Source organism: Microplitis mediator, chromosome 8 (assembly GCF_029852145.1).
Source record: "Microplitis mediator isolate UGA2020A chromosome 8, iyMicMedi2.1, whole genome shotgun sequence".
NCBI lineage: Eukaryota > Metazoa > Arthropoda > Insecta > Hymenoptera > Braconidae > Microplitis > Microplitis mediator.
Window position 1 is genome coordinate 4,182,436 of NC_079976.1, and position 13,750 is coordinate 4,196,185.

At 27.8% G+C, this 13,750-nt stretch overlaps 1 protein-coding gene across 6 annotated transcripts; it reads right to left on the reverse strand.

Annotated features, from left to right (window-relative positions):
• Positions 1–198: 198 nt before the first annotated feature.
• Positions 199–13,526, reverse strand: LOC130673696 (brain acid soluble protein 1-like). Of its 6 annotated transcripts, none has more exons than XM_057478832.1 (7): positions 13,293–13,447; positions 12,563–12,685; positions 10,355–10,456; positions 6,686–6,952; positions 4,892–5,092; positions 3,067–3,204; positions 200–1,014 (listed from the first exon to the last, which is right to left on the reverse strand). In XM_057478832.1, exons 2-7 carry the CDS (start codon positions 12,653–12,655, stop codon positions 949–951), a joined length of 867 nt encoding a protein of 288 aa, XP_057334815.1. In that variant the 5' UTR covers positions 12,656–12,685; positions 13,293–13,447; the 3' UTR covers positions 200–948. The 6 variants fall into 6 exon arrangements, 4 of the variants coding, with proteins under 4 accessions (XP_057334816.1, XP_057334815.1, XP_057334814.1 ...); XM_057478831.1 differs by having other exon boundaries at positions 201–1,014; positions 13,391–13,526; XM_057478835.1 differs by lacking the exon at positions 4,892–5,092 and having other exon boundaries at positions 208–1,014; positions 13,391–13,517.
• Between the last annotated feature and the right edge of the window lie 224 nt (positions 13,527–13,750).

Sequence of the window (13,750 nt, forward strand, 5' to 3'; positions counted from 1 at the left end):
TTTTTATCTACACATAAAAATTTTAATGATTTCTCTTCCATCGGATTTACATGAAAAATAGAAAAAAAAAATTTTCGATTTTTAAATAAATTCTAAACTTAACATTTTAAAAAAATTTTAATTTATTTATTTACATAAGAAATTAATCGGAAAAAATTCACATAAATTTTACCAAATATTTTTTATTATTTATTCAAAAAAATTTCTCTTTGAACATTATTATACTCTTATTATTAACAATAACATTATTATTATTATTTATTATCATTATCACAATTCTACTTCTGCCTCTTTTGTTAAAAACTAAAAAATAAAATAATAATAATAATTTTAAAGAGACAAAGAAGAATTGTATGAAGGCAATGGAATCACACGAGCGCTCCAGATTATTTATAAAAAAAAATAAATAATAGTATGGAGTTCATGGTAACAAAAATAACAGTCAAGACAAATAAGTACCAAAAAGTGAACAGCTTAGCAAAATAAACTTAAACTTTTTTTTCTTTTTTAACAAAATATTTACAAGTTTTACAGCAATTACTTATGTACTCACTTAATTCCATTTATTTATCCATATTATTGTTATTGTAAAGTTATCTTTTGCCGCAATCCATGATTTTCACCAGCTTCAATCGAGATCCAATTCCATGGTCGGATAAATATTTTAAGAAATCGAAAATGTGTAAAGTACAATAATAAATAAATGGAATTGTTGGGTAAAAGGATTTGAATGTTTTAACTGAGTATATGTACTATTACAACTACAATTAAATAATAAATTGTGACACTACAAATCCATTTAATTTTTTAGTCGAATCACAGGACAAAGAGCAACGATTTTTACTTAAATGTTACTAAGCGTCGTACCTACGATTCATTTATTCTTTACTTGTCATTTTTTTTTTTTTTTTACGAAATTCTTGATTTAGTTAAGTTAATTATGCTACTTCAGATAATTGATGTAATTAATCGTGCTTTGAAGTTGACGATACGTTCACTTGTTGCTGCAAGTCTCTGTAACAAAAAAAAATTATGACAAATAAATAAATTAAAAATATTTAAATAATCCCGCGTAAAACAATATATATGTGCACAGAAAAAAATAATTTCTTGTCGCAAAAAAGTTTTGCTGCTTCAAGAAATCCTTTTTTTTGTGTGAATTTGAGTTTAGGAAAAAAATGGACATAGACAATTTTGTAGAGAACAAAATTTTCTATAAGATAGTCGAAAGCAAAATTGAATGAAAAATTTTCTTCTTGTAGTTACTCTAAAAATTAAAAAAAAAATTTTTACGTTATTTAAATGGGAAAGGAGACCACTTTTTGCGCCAGCTTAATTTTTGAGATATTGAGCTTAAACTTTAGGAGAATTTTTTTTTTTATATTGAAGAAACTTTTAAGATACGTTTAATCGAAAAAAAAAAATAAAAACTTATTTTGACACCGTCTAATAAATATATGTTTGCATGAAAAAACAATATGTTCCATAAATTTTACGCATATATATTTTGATACGGAGATACTCTGAGCAAATAAATTTATTTAATAAAATTTTGATAAATAATTTAAAAATTAAATTGCAATAAAAATTTCAGTAAGCGCACAAAAAAAAATTTAATTGACTGAATCGTAAATTTAAAATTAATAAACGAATGTATCAGCATCTGTTCCAGATAACTATATACATAAATAATGACGTAATAATGGCGAGTCGAATCGATGGAAAGCAAAAAATACCTCGTGACTTTCTCTACGAAATAACTTGATTTTTATTTCTTTTTAGGAACCGAGGGTTATTGCTTACGTAAAAGAACAACTTTTGTCTTACTAAATAAATTTAAATACACGCAATAAATAAAAGGACCAATTTATCCGGTTTATTTAACCTTGGATTATATCACATAATTATTTATAGAGTACCCGAAGTACTTTTCTCAATAAAATACAATATTCCAGTTGCAATATAAATAATAAAAATGTAATTGTTTAGGTCACGTAAAATTTAGATTTTATTCAAAACTATTTGCCATTGAAAATAATTTTTAAATTCTTGTCGGTAGCTTTTGCAATTTATGCCAATTCACATTTAATTTCGTATCACGAATCAACTTGGAAAGCGTTCACGGTCTAACCGTTTGGTATTCGACTCCAGCGTAATATTTTATTATCTATCTACTGTACTTTTATTATTTTATAATACAAAAACTATTACAATATATTACAATAAACCTTTTTTTACTTGTTCAATTCAATTTTTATGACATGAATTATATATGCTCTGAATATTTTTTAAATTATCAGTAAATATTTATATTATAAATCGGTTATCTAATTTTGGAATAGCTCTTTTCTAATAAGATAATAATTTATTATACTTTTTTATTGCTCAATAATATAAATTACTAGAGATATTTTTTTTAAGTTAATGGTTCAATTACTGACCATCAAATCATTTATATTTTGTAATACTATTTTTCTCTTTAATCCTTTCCGGCAAAAAATGATTAAATTGAAACATTTTTACTTTCAAAAGATCGGGACCAAAAAATTAATTTTTTATCCGAACCGAGACCCGATAGCCAGAGAAAATTTAACTCGAAAGATTCATAATTTCATAAAATATCAATGAGTCTAGTGTCGTATTTTTGGAAAGTAGATCAGAAAATTTCAAATTTCGTCATAAAAATAATCCCCAATAAATGAACAGGAGAAAAAAATATATTTGCAATAATTACATATAAAAAATTTATTCGATAAATTTAACGAATTTTCTGTAAAAAAATGAAACTTTCAAATGTTGAAACAAAAAGTTAATTTGTCAATATTTGAGTGAAAAAATAATTACAACATAATTGCAATTATATATCAATCATGATCAAAGCAACTGGAAGTCAATCTTACGATTGTAAGTCGATTAGTCACGATAAAAAAAATACTATCGATCAATTTTTCAGCCGAGTGTAAAATAACTCAATTATTAAATTGCATTACAAGACAATGAATAGTCCAATTTAAAATCAAACGATTCTTATTATCTGATAATGATCAAAAGAATTACAAAACTTACGAGAATAATGTCCTGCATAAGATTGGAAATTCCCCTATTAGCGATTACAAAGAGCCTCGTAATAGGTCCTGGCACTGCTTCGTCTGTTCTTCCAGCAGAATTTCCGTCGCTCGGTGCTGATCCACTGCCTGCCACTAACTGTAAAATTTAATTACAATTAATTAAACTCTATAACATTGATCGCAATCATGACAGTGCCAGGATAGGATCAAGGATTTAATAGTTACAGTAAAAAAAATAAAAAAAAAAAAATTGAACAAAAAAATTCTAATACCCAAAGTGAATAGAAAATAAATAATAGAAATTTGTTTTCGCAACGGCGTTCCATTTTTCGCCCGTTGCATCCAGTCCCCCTTGATCCTGCCGCAATAATTATCGCAGGATCTAATTACATTGCTACAAGTGCTCTTTTCAAAAAATCACATAAGCACTAGTATATAAAAATACTCAAGTGCTTATTTTTTTTTTGTGCATTTTTATAAACGCAACTACTCTAGACTACGGTGGTACTGGGATTTAAAAATGAATTTAATTTTAAAAATATAATAATTATATTGATATATAGCTTTTGTAATAAGGGAGTCTACGCATTATAATTTTTACATATTTATGGAATAAATGGTTCGTCCTGGTTTGGTTTATTGATATTTTATTAATTATTTGTGATTCCGGTTGACGCGTTGCTCGATGAACCAGGCTGATGAACGTCAGGATCTTCGGCTGGACGGCGCATTGGACGGGACGCGATTGCGGGAAGATTAATTATTTAGATTGTTTTTTAGGCAAGCTTAATGTTAATTTAAGATTTTAATCAAAGAGATCTTATTTTATAGATAATAATATTGGTATAATCATTAAATTTTTGCTAGAAAAAAAATTGTGATTAAATTTCAAATGATCGATGATAATAATAATAATAGTAATTAATCATTGCACTTAATTTTTCTAGTCAGTTTCTAGTCAAATGGGGCAAATTGGCCACCTCGAGCGTGGTCCTTTGAAATTTTGTTTTTTTTTGTAAATTTTCAAAATTTTTCGTTTTCTTTCGGTCCCTTCACGATAAAAAAAAATAATTTGAATGACAAGCTCAAAAAAATTCAATTTTTGCTTGACATGTTGACGTGGCCACACTACCCTGAATGGTCTATTTGTCTAATTTACATCTAGACACAATTCAAGCATTTTTAGACACTCTCTAAACATGAATAAGTGAAATCAGTGAATATTCACTAATTCTGAGTCCCAACCGAACCACTTTTTGAAATTAGTGGTTCGGTTTGCACTTGGAATTAGTGAATATTCACTTATTTCCACTAATTCATGTTTAGAGCAAAAAAGAAAAATTTCTGAAGCTTTCCCGACAAATCATAAATTTTCTACTTACAGATATTCATTTTTTTGAACATTGTTTCAAAAAAAAATTTGAATATTTGAAAAAAGATCTCTTCAATTTTTGTTATAAAAAAAAATAAAAAATTGACAAGATTAATTAATTAGACCAAGACGAACAATGAATAGAGTGAGGAATAAAAAAAATACAAACGTGCAAGTAGAAACAGAAAGTTGTTGTCAGACGAGAGTGCAAGTGACGCGTCAAGCATAAATGTGCAATTAAAGTGATGACATTGTAGAATATTTATTAGAGAAAAAAAAAAAATAGATTGCATAAACAATAAATAAATGAATGAAGGATTGTGTTAAGACTTGAACCATAAAAAATTTGATTTTGTTACAAGTACAGAGTAAATGATGAGTGGCAATGAAAGATGAATGTAAAAATGAAAAAAATAAATAGCGGTTGTGGTTGTCGGAAGGAATGGCGTACCGATGGTTGCGTGCCAGTTCCGGGCGCAGGGGCAGCTGCGGGGGCCGCGGGGGCTGGAGCGGCTGCGGGGGCGGCACTTGCTGTGGGCGAAGGGGACGGTGCTAGATCACGCGAGGCGCTTAGACCTAGACCGAGGCTTTGTGTACCCGCTACCACACGGTAAACCGTCCCTGCCGCTCTTGCCGCCCCGTCGGCTGCTTGCTAGGACACAGACCAGTCGTTTTTTTATTTATCTCTTTTTCTATCTCTTTTTTCATACTATTAGTTTTTTTTTATTTTTTACTTTAATATTCATTATTTTTTTAAAAATTGTTCCCTTGTTTTCGAGTCACCCCAAGTCGCTGCAAATAATTGGGTTAGTAGAAGAAGCCTTGACGAAATTTATTATTTTGTAAATTACCAACGTAATTTTAAATCGGGCATTTTTTTTAATTGTATAACTTAATTATAAATGATCGACAAAAAAAATTATGTTACTAATTTTTTTTTTTTGTTAATTAAAATCAAATAAGTTTACAAAGTTTTGTACTAGAATGTATATATAAGGTATTTGGAGTTACTTTTGAGGTTGACAGAGAATCTTCTATTTTAAATTTAGTATCTGCGCTGAGTTTCGAGTTAACAACTTTTACTATTGAGATAAAACATTTTCTTGGGGACTTTAAACTTAAATTAATGAATGTGTAATTTTATTTTCAAAGACTGAGTGTTTTATAGATCAAAATTCAACCCTATAACGCTTTAATGAACTCATTAAAAAAATAAAATGATTATTTTATAAAACAAAAAAAATAATTAAAATTAACAAGACTGGCTTTGGTTTGAATTATTGTATTGAGATGCAAAACAAGTCATGATAAACCCCAAAGTCTATACTTTAAGACGCTTTCAGAAATATGTCAAATAATAAACTCAAGAGTTTTGAGTCAAAAGAAAGAATAGAAAGCTGCTTAATTTTATTGTTTTGTTTTTGAACTGTAGCTCAGGGAAAAAGTGTTGGGTTAAATCAATGAAAAGCTTTCGAAAGCTCAGTTTTAGCTTTGAAACGAGAGAATCATAGGCTCTATAATTTTTTTTTTCCGAGATAAGATAATTTTCAGCGAAAGTCTTCTTTGCTACGTCATTAAATAAGACGGGAATAAAGTGACTCAGGGAAATTTAAAAAATTGAAAATTGAAGCTTTGGGAATACGCATTCAAGTTAATTTATTATAATAGATTTAAAAACTTTTTCAGTATATAGAGGAACGGAAATTGACTGAATTCATCCTTGGGTCGGTTTAAAGTTTATTTATAAAAAAATTTTTTAGCTATTTAATTATACCGGTTTTGGAAAGTATCCATTTCAAGCTTCAAAATATTTTTTTCGTGCGATTTATTTCTACGGAGACGTCAACATAATTTTGTAATAGTGAAAGTAGGGTTTTTTCGGTAAACTCAAGGCTGAAAATACTAAAAAAAAATACAAATATAAAATAAAGTACCGAAGAGTTTAAATAACTGTAAAACTATTCAAACAAAAAATGAATACCAAATTTCGTTTATTATAATTTTTCAAATTTCACCTCGACTTGGGCTGTAATTTGACGCAATACAATATATATTTAACGGTAATACTTTAATTCAACACTACAGAAATATAAAAATTTGTAAACTAGTATTTAACTTTCAGTAAACTTTTTTTGTCGTCATTAAATTTATTAAATTATCTTATGCATTTATAAAAAAAAAAAATAAAAGTCATATTAATCATAATAAAAATAAGTATTGTAAGTAAAAAAAAAACTAAACTTACCCGAATAATGTCAAAGAGAAAATTTCCTGATCCGCCTCCACTACCACCCGCGGCACCGCCACTACCTCCGAAGCCGAAACTCAGGAACCTCTTGTTCCTGTTTTCGTCTTCGGGCACTTCGATTTCCTCTAACGGTGGCAGCTCGTCGTTCGCGTTCGCGGCTTCTGCTTGATTGTCCTGATCCGCGAATTGAACTTTTACTTCGTTCCGATTTGACTCCGCTCCGTTTGCGTCTTGCACCCGATTCTCTGTTTCGTGATTCACTTCCTACAATTAAAAATTTTCAAAAACTTGTATTACATTATTAAAAAAAAAATAATAAAAATAATAAAATGACTATTAGTAATAACTGATAATAATGTCATTAATAAATAAATAAAATAATTAATCGATGAATGTAAATAAATAGTAAAAGATATCAAGGTGATCCGGTCAATGCGGAGTTGAAGACGTAGACCCTGATAAAATGAAAAATTTCCTTGAAAAGTAAATAGAAATAAATGTCGTTAAATCGCCCAATGATTTATTTTTTATTTTTATTACGATAATTATTATTATTAAATAGAAGTTGATAAAAAATAATGTATTTATGTTTATGTCGATATGGATGTAATAGTCGTAGACGGAATTAGAAAGTAGAAAATAGTAAGAAGGTCAATAAGAAACTTAATCATTAATCATTATTATGATCGTATATTTATATGTGTCAGCGATGATTTTAATAAAAAGATGAGTAAAAAGATGGAGAATTATTCACTGATGATTCAAGATTATTATTCGACCTTCTGATTTAAGCCCATCCGTAAATACTGAGTGTAATGATGGTTCAGTGCTCTTGACCGGACTTGGAAGGTCGTCGGGCAGGGCCACTGACTTGTGAGTCGTCTCATTAGTTTCCGATTTTGGTATTTCGTTAGTTTCTGGCGAATTATCTTTTTCTATGTCCTTATTCTCTTGCCCTCCGATATTGTTGTCCTCGTCATCTTCGAGTAATTCTTCGTCGTCAAATGGAGAGGCTGCAGTAACTGTAGAACCGTCTTCGTCACTTCTTGCGCGATCTTCGGGACTTTTCTCTTGCCCGCCGTTATTCAAAAATGAACGCAAGACCGTTGGACCCAATACTTTTATCACTTCAGATACTATCATGTTGACTTTTGTTTCAATCATCTATTCCAAAAATTTCTTTATCTTTAGTCAAGTTTTTCTTTTCTTATTTATACCTTAAATTTTTTTTTTCTTATTATAAATTAGTAATTAATTGAGGACTATTACCTTTTATTAGAAAATCAGATGTATCAGACTATAAATACATTGTATTTATAATTAATTCTTACTTTATAATTAAATAATTAAGGGTAAATATAGGCCTGGAAAATGATTAATTATTATGTATTTTACATTGTTGTAAGATAAGTGGTTTAGATTTTATGATTAATTGAATCAGCCGCGTGAATTTATCGAGTAACTTTCTCATAAATTGAAACACTGACTTTTGTTTGAATTCAAAAAATTTATAAAAAAAAATCTTTGTTTTAGGGTCGCTATGGGGGTGGTCATTTTGCCCCGGATGGCCGGTTTCCACGCCTTCGCTGATATGGTAAGTGAAAATTAATTAATTAAAAAATTTTCTCATTTTACTCCGGACTGTTTCAATATTTTTTTAAAAAAATTATTGATAAAATTAATTAATATTCAAATTTTAATTTCCAAGCCAAGTTTTTATACCAAAAATCAATAATTTTTTTTAAAAAAATTTTTAAATTATTTAAGTAGACTTTTAAATTTTTATAAATAAAATACTGAGACGTAGTTGTAATTAAATAATATATTGACTGTTAACGACTGCAATTACACGTCATAAAAAAATTTTTTTGACATTAAAAAATATTTAATAAAATTTTGTTGCATAAAATTTTTATAATCACAAAAATTAAGTAACTAGTTATGCAATTGATGTCTTGACTATTAATTAATATTAGTATTTTTTTTTCTAAAATTAACGAATAATAAAATTTGAATAAGTATCGAAATTTTGTTTGTCAAAAGTCAATTTTTTTTGTAATAACATTGACCGTATGATTAATAAGACACGTTGAGATTGCATGTCAAAGATCTAGAAATATGTAATTTTTCAACATGCGTGTATTAAAACCATATATCACAAAATTAGTAGAGCAAAAATCTCTAAACATTGACATTAAAATTTTATGACACACAAACAAATAAAAGTAATAACACAAATTATTACATTAAAGTACATTGAGAGTTGAGACTAGAACATATATTTATTAAAATCTCTCTTGTAAATAAAACATTTTTTTGCTCTTAAAATAATTTACTGTCTTTAAAATCAGTCTAAACTATCGTAATTATAAAGGTGACAAAAAATAAAAATATCGCAAGCAAACAAACAAAAAAAAATCCGACAATTTTATTGTTTGTTTTATTAGTGTAGAAAAAAAATTACTACTCTCTTCGTGTAAAGCGCACGCGTTTCGTTACGCTTTTATGATCTACGAGATCAGAGAGGGTAAAAAAAAGCGGAAGTACCGGCTACTAAAGATCTAAGAACAAAGATGCCTTTTTGTTTCCTGTGTATATATTGCCTACTTATATATTTATAAATACACAAGACTCGATGCTTTTGCGTGATAATAAACATTTGTTGTTGTTATTATTATTTTAAATATAAATAGGTCTTAATAGTTTACTCATTGTAACAAAAATAATACTTTGAATGGAGATTCAAATCAATGAGTTTTTAATATTCATATTAGCAATAAATTTTAAATTATTCAAATTGATTTATTAATCTCTATCTCTATTATTTAATTATTCAGGATTTATTTATTAAAGGTCAATTTATTTTTTGCGTTCATTATAATTATTTTTATCGCGCACCTCAGACGCGCTCTACTCTCACTTTAATTTTATTCACTAATCCATTGACATTAAGTCTCATTTACAATTCATATTCTACACCGATAGTACAAGTGCACAATTGGAAAATTTACAAGCTTATAAATAAGTTTGATACTGACAAATGTCATTTGAACTGTACCTATATTCGTCCTGAAAAATTCAATTTCATTGCTCGGTTCGTCTGTTCGTATGAAGGTTAGCTCAATAATTATCAAAAATTTAATTAATTGACCTCATTCTTTTTTTATCGGCTCAAAATTTTGATAAAATGGAACCCTACTAACTATTACAACTAATTCTTTCTATTTCATAAATATATATTTATATAGAGTCCAAAATCGACGATTACTTACAATCTGACCCGGCGTTTATATTTTTTTACCAAATACTGGTAAAAGTTTTTGTTATTTGAATTTATTATTTAATCAAAAATTTTTGTATGCAACGAATTTTAGTAAGTCGATGGCAATCGACTAGCGAGAGGTCGGTGGTTCGAATCCATACCGCGGTCTTTTTTGTCTAAAAAATTTAAATCAATTTTTTATGCTTCTAATGTATAGAAGTCTTACTGACATCAATAAAAAAATACATTTTTTATTTTTTAAATTTTCTCTTAAAAGAAAAAATGCCAGATACAGACTTGAGTAAAAATTTGAAAATTACTCGGGTCGATTAGAGATAAAGTTCGTAAAAAATAATAATTTTTTGATTAAATTCAAAAATAATTCAACCAAAAATAATAAATACCTTCGTAATACTTGGAAAAAATTGTCGTAAAACACCAATAGTCCTTTTACCCCTCAGAGCTGGATCCTCGTTACTTTCATTTTCCATAATCCGTTCTAACATCTGTAAAAATTAAAATTCGATAAAGTGTTTAACACCAGTCAATCTATCGATCAATCTATCAATCGAAAAATATCATTTCATTTCCGTAACTTTCATTGTGAACTATTCAACCGGACAAATCGATCCTGATCGATATAACAAGTGGAGCAAATTATTACCACGGAAGTTTACAATCGGAATGAAAATCATAACATTAAATATTTAAATCCGATTCAAATTCGATCGTCTTTACTTCTTAATGTGGAAATAACATATTTTTACTTTCTCAAGTGAATTTAACCCGGAAGTTTCATTGCATGATATTGATATGATTATACCCCATTTAATTAAATCACTGATAATTTAATCGCATCTATCTCATACTCATACAATATTAATAATTTCTTTTATTGCCCTCTTAATGTATTCAAATTCTACATGTATTCATATATGTTAATTTCCATTTCGCAATATAATTTCTCCTACAACTTTTATGTAATTCCATCTTATCATTAATTCGTCTCTGGATGTTTTTATTTAATTTTTTTTCATTATCATTATTATTTATTTTTTTGTTATCTTAAGAAAGAGAGAGGCCAACTGGTCCGACCAATTGCTCAATTCTTGTTGGTTGACTTTCATTTTAAATTATTTCATGGTAACAGCCCTTCAAAATTAGAGCACATTCACTTCCTAAAAAAAATTTCCACCAAAACAAATTTTTTTTTTCTCAATTATTATTATTATTGACCATCAAATTAATTAATTAATTAATTAATTGAGTAACTGTTTAAATAATTTATTTTCAATAATAAAAAAATCTACAACCGAAGAAAAAATTTTTTTAAAGAATTTTTTTTGGAGGGTTGTATTGAAAAACAAAAAATAATAAATTAAATAGTAAATTAGTGTGTAGAAAAAATAGAGATGGTTAGTACTTTCCATTGGGCATCGATCGAGCGAAGAAAGTGTCCAGTTGGCAGGCAAAAGCCAGCAGGCGAACGTTTTAAAGTGAAAGTGCAAAAGTCTCGCACTACTACTGCGAAATTTGATCCCACTCATCTTGTTGTCTCTATATATATATATTTATATGTATAGGTGAAGGTATATCTTAATAATAAAATCGACGACAAGATTTGAATGTGGCTCGTGAAGGCCGCTATCGAATTATGGTACATGGCTGTGTAATTCTTCACACAAGCTTTTATGCAATACAAGCTTACTCGAAGCGGATCTTGGAATAAATACTTCCGTCATTAACGAGTTGAGTCATGATGATGCACTTATTTGTATATATATTTACAATATTATCATTATTATTTTTAAATGCACATTAACTCAAATTATTATTATTTTATGCATAACTTTAATTATTGCTTGTTAATTTTTGACACAAAGACAACGTTTATTTTTCAAAAAAAAATCAAACCAGTGAAAAATTACGTTTTTTTTTATTTGAAATTTTTCTGTCGAATAATTTAAAAAATTCCATAAATTCAATTAACATAAAAGCATCGACAGTTTTTTAAATAAAAAATCAAATTGATAAAATCAGTTTAAAATAAAAAAGTTAATTGTAAATGAATGTGCAGATAAGGAACATAAGTATTTTTCCATTGAATAAATTACAAAGTTACCATGAAGAAAAAATCTAAACAACAATAACAATAATGTAAAAAATAATAATAAATGAAAAAACATAAAACCAGTTAAGTGTATAAAATCAGCAGAAAGGGAAAAGACTTGCAAGAGTAAAGAGACGAAACATTAAGATAACCCCTACTATATGTACTCATTGCACGTGAAATGCTACGTGATCATACGCCAACTACTTTCCACATGAGAGTATCCTTAGGAATTTCCACTGTACATTTGATCTCTAAAAATTCTGTTCCATAAAAACTCTCGCCCACTTTAATTAAATAAAATATATCACTTGCAATACGCCCAACATGTAATCCGGCTATTGAGTAATCGAAAATTTCACAAATCAAATAAAAAAAAAAACCCGCTTTTATCATTGTTCAAATCCTTAAAAAATTTATTTATTGGAAACCAATAAAATATTTTTGAAATGGGGACAAGGTGCCAAAATGAACTAGATTAATGAATAATTTGAATTTTTACCTTTGAACGAAATCTCGTGCTCTCAGGACGAGGGAAAGAGCTGACTAGAGCGATTAAGCACATCGCTATCACAATTGTCGTTATAAACCTCATGGTTTTGTGATATTTATTTAAAATATTACTCTGAAAACAAACAAATTTTTTTTTACTTCATTTATAAATCGACTTAATTTATTTTTTTTTGTTATGTAATGAGTAATGAGGATTTATTGGTGATAAATATAATATGTAAACACCGGAAATAAATTAAGAAGATGGATAGAAGTCACGGAGAAAGAGGAAAAGGTTCACCTTTCTCGAGCACGATATCACGAAAGACTCACTTTCGTTCGAATAAAACGAAAGTTCTCCTGTTAATTTTATTAATGCGTTGTATTTATGGTTTTTACATATTATTTGTATACTTTATTAAATAACATTATTTTATGTTTACATATAATTAACAGGGTTTCGAATAAAATTTAAAGTTAACGGTCAGAGAATTTTATAATTTTAAATAGAGTAAAAATTAAAATAAATAAAAAACTTTTAAGGGAGCGTATTAATTCAAATTGATGTTAGGTTAATTACCCGGGGATAATTAACATTAAACGAGAAACGTGTCTGTAAATACCGAGGACACAATGTGTGACACTTGTCATTTCGAGGACAACTTTTATAAAATTATAAAACTTTATTATCTATTATTTATTATTTAAAATAATTATCACTTAATTTTAAAATCACTCACATAAAAAAATCACACACTTAAAAATTTAATTTTGAAATTTTGAAATTTCGCTCGTAATTTTGTTGTTAGGGTTCTGTTAAAAACAAAAAAAAACTCACCACACATGGAATTTAAATTGGAAATATAATCTGAGATTGGGTAACTTTTGTGGAGCTCGCACGGCTCCCCGTGATTGTCTGAGTGCTGACGTTCAGTGAACGGCTTTTATTACCAGAACTACTCCACCACCTCCATGGTACACTTTGTATACCTTAAGACTCACTCCCGAATATTTATTATATCACATTATTGAAAAAAAAAATTAATAAACCCGAATATTAATGAGATGTCGAAAACTAATTTGTCAGTTTAAAAAATTCATTCAATTTTTTTTTAACTCAAAATATTTTTTATCAAATAAACTGAAATGTTTTATGATTCGTCCAAAAAATTTTTGTAACAACAAATAAATTTTTTTA

Coding starts and splice junctions, on each gene's coding strand:
- LOC130673696 (XM_057478832.1), bottom strand. CDS start 12,655: ATGAGGTTTATAACGACAATTGTGATAGCGATGTGCTTAATCGCTCTA. Junction 10,457..12,562: donor GCACGAGATTTCGTTCAAAG/GTAAAAATTCAA, acceptor TAATTTTTACAG/ATGTTAGAACGGATTATGGA. Junction 3,205..4,891: donor GAACTGGCACGCAACCATCG/GTACGCCATTCC, acceptor TAAATTTTACAG/TTAGTGGCAGGCAGTGGATC.